We start from the raw sequence: 10,863 nt of genomic DNA on the forward strand, positions 1-10,863 counted from the left end.
GTCTAAAATTCCCTCTTTCCTTTTTTATATCGAGCAGTCATACAGTTTCATTCTTCTTTCCTTTAATCTAGCTTTCTTTCTGATATCGTCAGTCACAACATTACTTTGATTTCTGTTTAACTAAACATTTTGCTTTCCAAATCTATTTGACCATAAAATTTTTGTTGTATTTAAACTAGTCTGGATTGAGCAGCATGCTAGACTGGTTGATAGCAAAGGGAAAATCGGTATTAAGCTAATCTGATATTCGTAAAGCAGCGTTAATTAAGTTCAATGCAAGATATCTTGGCATCCTTCGTATATGCTTCTATACTTTAAGTTTTCATTTACTGAGAATTTTAATTAGTCGATGTTTTAACAAACATGAATGATTTTAGTGGCCACTTCAGTTTGATTTTAGCTTCTTTGTGAACTCCAGTTATTGTTGCTGTTGTGATTGAATGCACGTGTTGCACCTGAAATCGTCACTTCCATAAAATACCGCTGGTATCTGTTCTGGTATTTATGGTTCATACTGCCTGCATTTGGGCATGTTGTTGCTAGAAATAAATGTTTTAGTAACACTAGTTTTGTACTTTATTTGTCAAGAAACGAAATTGCATACTTAATTCTTTGATGCAAAGTTATAAGGTGTGAAATAATCGAGCAAGAAGTTATTGAGGTATGCTGGATTTATATATAGATAATACAGAGGTTATATTTTTTGCGTCTTATCCCTTGTCTTAGGTACTACGAAGATTTTTCTTTCTTTTGCGGTTGTTAATACAAGGATTGATTTTCACATCCGGATAAATAAAAGGAATCTTCGTTAAAGAAATTAGTTTACGATTAGATTTCCACTGTTGCGGTTGAATTTAATATGATCGGTAAAATTATGATTGTTTGTAGGGATGCATGTTTATGATGTTTTACGATGTTTGGAATAAGACTGAATATGGTTAAAAAAATAATGCAATAATAATCGATCAAAAAATGATTAATTGATTCGTCGGCAATCGAGTGAATCTCATAGAATTAAGAGTGTTACAGAATTCCATGAATGATCAAGACAATGATAAGTGTGATAAATCGTTGCTGTTTTCAAGATTGTGTTAATATTCACATTGCAGGCACTAATCTTCGTGACAAAATGCCATTTAAAGATTCGACTAACAAGACGCCACGTCGTCACCAAAATGATAATTTGCGAACAAATAACAGTAAAACTCCGAGAAGTGCGAAGAGGTAAGTCGCTTACTTTCTCCTTTAGCTGATTGGTATTAGAGGAGCAGATGGTTTGTTATAAAGCAGTAAGTATTCCATATTATTTCCATGTAGCCATGATTTCAGATAATTTTCCTACCTCTATCCGAATCACATTTCATGTTCACGAAATTTCAATAAAATTTTTTGACACGTTATATGTTCTCTGAAATATAATCTCACGAACTTTAAGTTGTATTACTTTTATTATTCCCTTTCAGGGAAAATATGTCACAGAAAACTCCAAATCACAATTCAAATATGTCATTCAACAAATCAAAAGGTGGTTTGAAAAAACGTGAACTTACGCCGTCTAGAAATCCCAATTATAGCGGTGTTGGTGGTGGTGATCGATTCATACCGAATAGGAGTGAAACACAGTTTGAATTTGCGAACCACTGCTTTGTTAATCATAACTCCGAGGTCAGTTTACATTCCCAGTTTATTTCAACCTTTTAATTTATTGATTTTGTTTTTTCTTTTCAAAATAACTTGTTTTGAGATAAATGTGCTACTTCATTTAATGTGACTTGCAACACCTTAATTTTGTGCTTATTTGGTCTCTGCAGTTGCATAAGTTTTCGATTTTATAATTCTGTTGTCCATTTGTGTTAAGCTATCTATGAAAACTTCCATTCTGCATCTTTGATCATGTCGAGATGTTACTTGAAAGTAGCCTGAAATAGAACAGTCTTGTTGTTTTGTTGGAGATTTACTGGTGAACCCTAACATGAATCTTTGTTGTTCTTGGTAATAGAATGTTTCATACTTACTCTATATTTATTTCGTAATTATTGTCCAGTAAAAGTCATAGGTCTGATGCACTGTAAATTTATAATGCTTGTTGGGAAGCATAAGTTCATGATACTACATTCATGACATTTTTTGGCGGTGGTAAACTGCAGCTAGTGTTACATTTTGATTTTTAATAAGATATGTTCGTTTCATTTATAACTACATGTGCCAGATTCGTTGCAGTTAACTCATATCTTTTCCGCTGTGTCTGTATCTATATCTTTTATTTGTTGCAGGGTGATTCACTTTTAAACATGTCAGCGTCTGCACCAACCAGTCCATCAAGAGCCGAAAGGGTTTATATGATCAAAATGATGCGTGGTATATTTTTGATTTTTCGATTAAAAATCATTTTTCTATGATTTATTACTAAATGGATTTACTGCTAAATATATTACTAGTATTTATTTTAAAGTTACTAGTATTTATTTTTTTAAAGTATTACTACTAGTATTACTACTATTTATATATCTCTTCTATGTTATAATTATTAGTTGGCATACTTTTAGCCAAATCAGCAAACGATGTGGATACTAGCATTGAGGAAAGAATTCTATGCTACAAAAAGGGCCAAGCACCATTACCACCACTGGGTTGCACTATTCAACCAAAAGTACTTTATACATCAAGCACTATGAAGCCATCTGGAAGTGTTAGTAAAGGATTACGATATATACCTAATAGCCCGGAGCGCATCTTGGATGCACCAAATTTTATGGACGATTACTGTACGTTCCAACACTCAGTTGATTTAATTCCCATCTATTTTTTTTTTTTTCACTTATAGTGTTGTTCTTCAATGATTAGACTATTTACATGCGCTTCCTTGCAGCTTTTATCTCCTCGGTGCTTCTCTGTGGAAAATTTCTCCATATTTCTAGGATCATAAAAAAATAGTACGAAGTTCTTTTTTTAGAAGTTTGTCGAGCATTATTTTGCATTCCGAATTAAATTGGAATTTTGGGTCTTATTTTGTTGTAATCCAATAAGTCTTACGTTGATTTTATTTTTAACTCATTCGTAACGAAGAAGAACTGACTACTTTTGTTGATTTCAGCATTTTATTAATGTTTTATGCATAGTAGTAATACTTATTATCAACTAATTAGTTCTATATTATGAATATCATGATTTTCAGATATGAATGTGATTCACTGGAGCTGTGATAATGTTATTGCTGTCGCCTTAACTTATGCTCTTTACCTGTGGAATGCTTCTACCGGAGAAATTGTTGTAAGTTTTTTTCTACTTTGTACTGGAACTTCTAGTTGTAAACAGAACTGTTAGTTACTATTCAAGACATGATGACGTGTAGCACTACATGCTTTTCGGCACAAGCATGGTGGCAGTCAGCCGATCAAACAATGCGTTTGTTGCAAGCAAAATGCAAGCATGTAAATGATTCGTATCTGTATATTTTGTGCTATGCCTCCTTCAGATAGTAATTTACTTACTGTTCTTCCGCTTTTGGAACTTTAATAAAGATCAATTTCAAGCACAGGATTTTATTTACAGACACTTTTTGAATTACCAGAAGAATCTGGGAATTATATCACATCAGTGCAATGGGCAGAACAAACCTCGGTTTTGGCAGTTGGACTTTCAAATGGATTTATCAAGGTTTATTTAAATAAAAAGCGGTTAACATTTTAAATTTTTTCTAGCTAGTGTTATAGTGGAGTCTGACCAATTTATATTTTATCTGAATTCGGAAAAACTGGTTGACAATAGTGATTTTCGCTTGATGAGAATCATGTAGTGTTTAGTGTTTGCAGTCATTTTAGTACGTTACGTTTTAGGATATTTGATGCTTCTTTTGACACATGTGACCGGAACATAGCATTTTGAAATGTGATTCTACCAAAAATATAGGAGAACTATCCGATTAAATTATTTTGACTGTAATGTTTCGGAAGATTCGGCAGTTTGGAAAAGAAAATATTTCAGTTATTCGATCCTGCACGGGAAAATTCTTTACTGCGAACAATGCAATGCCAAATAAGTCGTGTAGGATGCTTGGCTTGGCGTCAGCATGTACTTTCTGCGTGGGTTCTCTCTTCTTTTTTTTGTGAATTCTGTATATTTCATAGGGAAAATTTCGAAGGAGAAAATGACTTGTGAACGTCATGTTGTAATTGTAGGTCATTTTAATTTTGGATAGAGAGTTGCTGAAGATAAGGGTCAGGTAAGGCTAGGCATTTCCTTCTACCTTTTAGACTCTTTGTGGAAACTTATTGTATGTCGTTAGGTTTTTCTAAAGGTGTTCGTCTATTTTTTCACAGATAATGTTTTTGACCTTTTGCGATATAGGATCTTAATGAGAATATTTTTATAGCTTATTTTTCGCTTAAATCGAGATTTTTTAGTACATTTTTATAGAACTCTTTTTTAGTGGCTGTCGATCAGGACGAATATACCATCACGATGTTCGTATTCGAAATTTCCAAATTGGGTTTGTTTGATGTTTTTTACTAGAGCTAGTAATGAGATGAATTATTCTATTCCTGAAAAGATGTTTTCATGTATGTGTCGAGTTTCATTTTCGCTTGTTTGAGGTCAGAGAATGGCTGTACATATCTGATATGTGATAGATAATGTATATTGACGTCGAGAATTATCTATCGAATATAGGGATAAATAATCACGATTATTAGCAAGCAGTTTTAAGTCCACTCAACTTCACATTAAAGGGTGTCAGCGGATAACTTTTATGAATCATAAATTATGGGATTTTTTCTTTGCGATCAGGTGATGATCGAGTAAAAGGTTTGACAACGTGACGTATTACTGCCATGTCTTGTGATGAATATCTCAATGATTCGTATTTATCACTTGGTTTGTATAGAAATTAACGCATTATGATAAGTCGTCTAGTGTAAAAGGTAAGCTAGACGATACAAAGTGGTGCGAATACTCTCTTAGTTGTAGTGCGCGTTTGCGTATTTTTTAATATACAAACCAAATTTTGATATGTCGCAGTAATGGGCAAACGTACGTTGAGTGATTACAAAGTTTTCAAGCTGATGATCGCTTTTAACCACATACAAAATCTTTATGCATAAAGTGCATCTTGTTTCGGTACTTATTTTTTAATGGAATGGGATATTACAGTGCTTAGGGCTTAGCTTAGGAGAACTATGTGCATTCGTAGTTTCTAATTACGTTACTTTTAGATGTTAAGTGGAAGTGAAAGTTTCCTGTTCGTAAATATTATTCAATGCTGTTGCTTAACCTTATTGGCAAGCAAAAGGGGATGTTAAAGAGAAGAGATGTTATTGAGATGTTAACACAGTCGTTCAATGGTCTTAAATGAATTTCTTTGTTTCGTAGAATGTTAAAAGTTTTGTTTAACTTGAAATTAAGTTACAGAACATTTCCGGGACATGGGCAGGAAGTTTGTGGCCTTGTGTGGAGTAGTGATGGTCACTATCTTGCTAGTGGCGGAGGTGACAATCTAGTTAAAATTTGGGAGCCTTCGATGTTGACAGCTGAAGATCCGGTGCGACTGTTTTAAATTTTGTAGTACTCTGTTTTCATTTGATAACATGTCAAATTAATAAATGATTGTTAAGTCCTTTGAAAACAGATTCTGTTTTTTAAGCGGCTGACATTAAGAGTTGATTGAAGTTGATACATTGCCGTGCATATCAAACGTGACTATGCTAGTAGTAATCTTTCCATTCCGTGATGACATCCATACTACTCAGCATTACACCCCCCTTACATGTGAGAATCGTAACAAGTTTTTAACGGGAATATACCTAATGTTTGAAAAGTTAGTATCTTATCATCAGGGACTGATCATTGATTTCACTAGCGCTTTTTCAGGAATCCTTATATAGCTTCAGCGATCATCTTGCATCGGTGAAAGCGATTGCATTTAATCCTCATCAAGCGCATTCGTTAGCAACTGGTGGTGGTACTGTCGATCGGACAATTAAATTCTGGAATCTTGCCAGTGGGACACTATGTCACACTCAGGATACTGATAGTCAGGTGCGTAAATCTTTTATATATGTTAATTGAATATAAGATCCATGAACTACCAGATTCACTTGTGTTTTTAGGTAAATGCGTTGGCATTTACACCGAACTACAAGGAATTAATAAGTGGTCATGGATATCCTGGTAATGATTTGAGAATATGGAAGTATCCATCGATGAATTGTCTTAAGGTATTGGTTCCTATTAGTTCCTTCACATTTCAATAACTTTTGTGATTTTTATTTGCTGCTTATCAATAATGCTTCATGCGATGCATTACTGCTTCGAAGTTGGATTATAAAACTGGAACATGGTAAAATTCAGTAAATATATTGCCCACAATGCGTCTTACTATGTAGTAAGTTTCTATTTTTTTAGCCATCCCATTACAGGTACTGACTGGTCATACTGAACGTATTTTGGGCTTAACGATTTCGCCATGTGGACAGTATGTTATGAGTGCATCTAGCGACGAAAGTCTTCGCCTTTGGTGGTGCTTCAAAGTTGACAAAAGCGCTAAACTAAAATCGGCAACAAAAAATTCCCGTTTGGTACAGTCTATCCGTTAGAATGGTTTGTGAACTATTTTATGGGCGGAGCTTTATTACGTGGAGATCATTATTTGTTCATTAACATATTCATTGCCTCCTTATTTTATCTAATTATCATGACCTCATAATCACAATTGAGTCATTTTCGACCTAGCAGATTTTGCAATTTTTATGGACGTAATGGATGAAATGTTTAGGGAATTGAATTCGGTGATTTAGATTCTTGAATATCTTGGTAACTTATGCATTTCGAATTTCAGTTCTCTTCGTTTCGTTTTTCTTTTGATAACAATAAATGAAAAATGGAAGGCAATTTTTGAACGAGACTGTTAAACTAACTTTAGTAGCCCTTTATATACTGTTTGACGTTAATTTCAGTAAAGCAAAATAATATAGAAAAAGGTGGAAAGGTAATCAACTTAATTGATTCATGATTGAAATAATAGGTAGAAAATGAAGTGGCAATAAAATTCAGAGAAAAGTTGATTTCATCTTCCGTCTGTTTATCTGTGTTTAGCTCATTTTTGTTTCGTTTCGTTATAATTTTCCTAGTTTTCCATATTAACTGGAATAATGGCTGGTTGTAGATTTGTCTTTATTGTTGACCTCAACATATTTGCCGAATTTGCTCGATAAACTAGATTTTTTGGATGATTATATATCATTATAATGGAATCTGTATATCCTTGTCTTTCATTAACATTTAAGTGCACAATAAATTATTTTCTTTTAAAGCTGGAAGGTTAATCCATTTTTTGATTCCTTTGCACCATCCAAATGGAAGCGTATAAATTGGATGGAATTGTGGAGACTACTTTGTTTTCTGTGTACATTCGATGGTATTGTATAACTATTAATTAAGTCCAGATGACAATTTTAGATTTTTAAAATTGGGAAAGTTCCAAAAAAATTCCGAATTTTTAAACTGTACAAAAAGGATAAAATGTACGCATACATTGTTGTTCGAAATAACTGTTAGTGATTTAGTTCAATTTTTTGTTTTGGATTGGCTTTCACCGAAGAATAGAAATCTATTGGTTAGTATGGATAAAATAAAATAATTTAGTACCATATATTGGCTTGTTATTTGCGCAGCTAATTATTGTTGGTACTGTATTTTGATAATATGGTGTTTATGCTTGTGAATATGATCTGTCTTATCAATCACTGAATTTAATACCATATATTGGCTTATATGTTTTGTAGTTAGAAATATCTTCCCGTGTTTTCTAGATGTTTTTTGTATGCGACTGATTTCATATTACTGTTTTAACACTGAAATTTTGCCTAATACTTTATTGTTCACATACTAGTATTTGTCGCTTTTGTGATAAATATTTGTATGTTGCACTGTACTGCCTTGACTTCTATTATGTCTGTACTGTTTACATGCATTCCAGTACTTGTATGCATGACACTTGCACTTTATCATCTCTCCATTTGTTATATTTGTTAGGTGCATGACTGTTGCCACCTAACCTATTATGTCGTCAAAAACTTGAGGTGCTTGCGGCTTTGACTTGATGACTTATCCGTTTATGTCTCAATTTCATCATTTGTGTATTAGATGCACGGAATCCATAATTTGTGTGTCAGTAACCGAGATTTTATCAGTTGTATTTCCTGTACCTATACTTTACTGCCTACGCATTATTTAAATAAAGCTGATCTCCCCTTTGTTCTCTTTCCTTACAAAGATATATAAATATATCTGCATTTCAAGGGCTTCATTACTTTCCATTTTTTTTAATTTTAGTTTTATTCGCCCAGATCGTTGCAATATGTTTCAAGGCTTTTTGTGCATCTCTTCTGGTGACAATTCATTTATGACATTGGCTAATTGAGGAACAGCAATGATTTGTTCGACGGAAGGATGGAAATGACTAAGTGTCCCACAAATGATCCAATTTCTTTTCAAAAATATCCAAAGAATTCGCATGTTTCGTGCATAAGTTATACTGAAAAATTCTGAATCTATCGCGGTCAAAAATCAATGGATTTCATCATATAGTCGTATGCGAACATTGTGACTTAGGGTGGCCGAAGCTAAAAGCGAGGATATGACGAACCTTTTGTTTGAAGTATTCAATAGAGCATAGGTACTTGACATTTTGTAAGTTGTAGGTGATCATCATCGGGTTAGTATGTTTTATATTGCAATGGATTGGTTTCAATTCGAATTTTATTTTAAATTAGAGAATGCATGAGCGAACTGGTATGTATTCTTCGATCATTGTTTAATAGAGCAGGTTTAAATTTTGAGAGGATTGAAAGGAATAGGTTGGATAGGATAGGTGGTGGTATAAGATGGCTAAATCATAAAATGTATTACATATCATATAATGGAATGAAATCTTTTTATTCTTCAATAATAGCAATATATGGTAAGGGTAATGGGAATGGAATGACCGTATATTATTTGCATATATAAAGTCAACTATTTGATTGCTAAGAATGGTCGAGGAATATGTTTTTATCCTGGAATATATGGTGCACATCCCGTATAGTAGTTGATCTAGTTTTCAACCCCGTGAATGTTGCCTTTGCTGGATTGTTCTTTTCACTTATGTTATTTGATTGATTGTCTCAATCGTTATTACATAGTTTCAGATGCAGTAGTACCATAAATTGAGTTTTAGATATTACTAGAACTGTTGTACGCAAAAACTTCAAAGCAAAGACTTTTTCAATGATACGTATAACGACAGACGTGATTTCACGTAATTCTATCATTTAATATCATTAAATTAGAATTTCATCCCTAATTTGACCGTATGGTAGATAAGTAAGTCTGGTTTGTTTTGTAAGCGTCTGGAGAAGGAGGCGCAGAAGGAAAAGGAGGAGGAGAGAGGGAAGATGAATAGAAGTCGGTCAGTAGATAAGCAGGATAGATGTATTGTAGGTTGTGGTAGACGACGACCTGGTATAGTGTGATATATTAGGAGAGCAGAGGGTAGCAGATGGCGTAAAAACTGGTCAAAGAAGGCGCGCTTGTACCGTCACTTTATCTATGCTGGGAAGAGAGGGCAATAATGATGATAATAGCAGGTCCCCTTTGTCTCCCATCTTCATTTCAGGTCTTCTAATAGCTGTCAGACGACGAGAGACCTGAAATGTCCCTAATACTTCCACAGCTGCTCCTGCTGCTGTTGCTGCTGCTCTGGTAGTGTATGGGTGGGTGTTATGTCTGTGCGGAATGTGTATAAAACCAGTAGCGGAGGTTAGTGGTAACGTTGTATGTATGTTTGAGTGTTGATGATGAATGCGCGCGCCCCTTCAACCTGTTAGTTTATAGGGACTAGGGAATTGAACTAAACTGACCGATATGGCTCTCTGTCCATTTTTATCCTTATCATTATCATTAAATTAATTAGTAGTAATGGTCATCTGCCGAAATTAAGCCTGTAGAAGGTGAAACCGAAATGAACTAACACGGTAACTATGGCATATTCAGTACATAGACATAAGCCCACACACGTCTTCACGCAATCTATACACATATATGCACACACATACACACACACACACAGATACATTCACTCATACACCCACACATTTATACACATAGACATATATAAATGCACGCACATATAATTTTCACATAGTCTAGTCCGTCGGTCGTATTGGGATGGAAGGAGATGGAACAGTAGTAGCAGCAGCAGCAGCATCATCCTGTCCACTTCAATCACTGAAGCAATCGTCGTTTTGCGCAAGGTCATCTTCCTCATCCTCTTCAGGCAACATTCCCTCTTCAAAGCTTTTCATTCACTGATCCATTCTGATCTGATCTGATCACTTAGTTCATCCACATCAAATTTACAATGAAAAAAAGAGGAAAACTGAAATCAATTTAGCATCTCTTATTTTGAGTTTTATTGTTGTCATCCCAATTGTACTTTTTTTAATGCTTATTAATACACGTAATACACGTACTCTACGCCAGGATAGTTTATTCTTTGACTTTGTTTTTCCTTATTCGTTTTCTTGTTTGCAAACGTTTCATCTTGAATCATTTACATTTACTATTTGTTTTTAGACTTCGCAATTCGAAAATCAACAAAAGTGGAGGACTCAACGGACGACACTATGAAACGGTATATTTGAAATGTCAAATTACCAAACCAATATCTGAATCTCTTGATAGTGATAGTCGTTTCCTCCTTCCTTCTTTGTCTCCTTCACCATGTCAAATGTCAGATTCGCTTGTTAAAGAGTCTCATTCGCTGGCGTTTTTGCCACTTTGAAACTCACTGTTTTCAATTCCTTCGGTCATCCTCACTAATTATTCTGG

General features: G+C 34.2%; 2 protein-coding genes across 2 annotated transcripts; both read left to right on the forward strand.

Annotated features, from left to right (window-relative positions):
* Positions 1-1,051: 1,051 nt before the first annotated feature.
* LOAG_09228 (hypothetical protein) lies at positions 1,052-6,590 on the forward strand (the record flags this gene model as incomplete). The annotated part of the gene is made up of 12 exons (XM_003144756.1): positions 1,052-1,224; positions 1,464-1,665; positions 2,274-2,358; positions 2,547-2,765; positions 3,176-3,270; positions 3,553-3,657; positions 3,985-4,082; positions 4,430-4,489; positions 5,407-5,536; positions 5,866-6,033; positions 6,105-6,212; positions 6,414-6,590. The coding sequence occupies 12 exons, from the start codon at positions 1,052-1,054 to the stop codon at positions 6,588-6,590; spliced, it is 1,620 nt and encodes a 539-aa protein (XP_003144804.1).
* A 3,610-nt stretch (positions 6,591-10,200) lies between these two features.
* LOAG_09229 (hypothetical protein) lies at positions 10,201-10,816 on the forward strand (the record flags this gene model as incomplete). The annotated part of the gene is made up of 2 exons (XM_003144757.1): positions 10,201-10,286; positions 10,609-10,816. 2 exons carry the CDS (start codon positions 10,201-10,203, stop codon positions 10,814-10,816), a joined length of 294 nt encoding a protein of 97 aa, XP_003144805.1.
* Between the last annotated feature and the right edge of the window lie 47 nt (positions 10,817-10,863).

Source organism: Loa loa (genome assembly GCF_000183805.2).
Source record: "Loa loa unplaced genomic scaffold supercont3.114, whole genome shotgun sequence".
NCBI lineage: Eukaryota > Metazoa > Nematoda > Chromadorea > Rhabditida > Onchocercidae > Loa > Loa loa.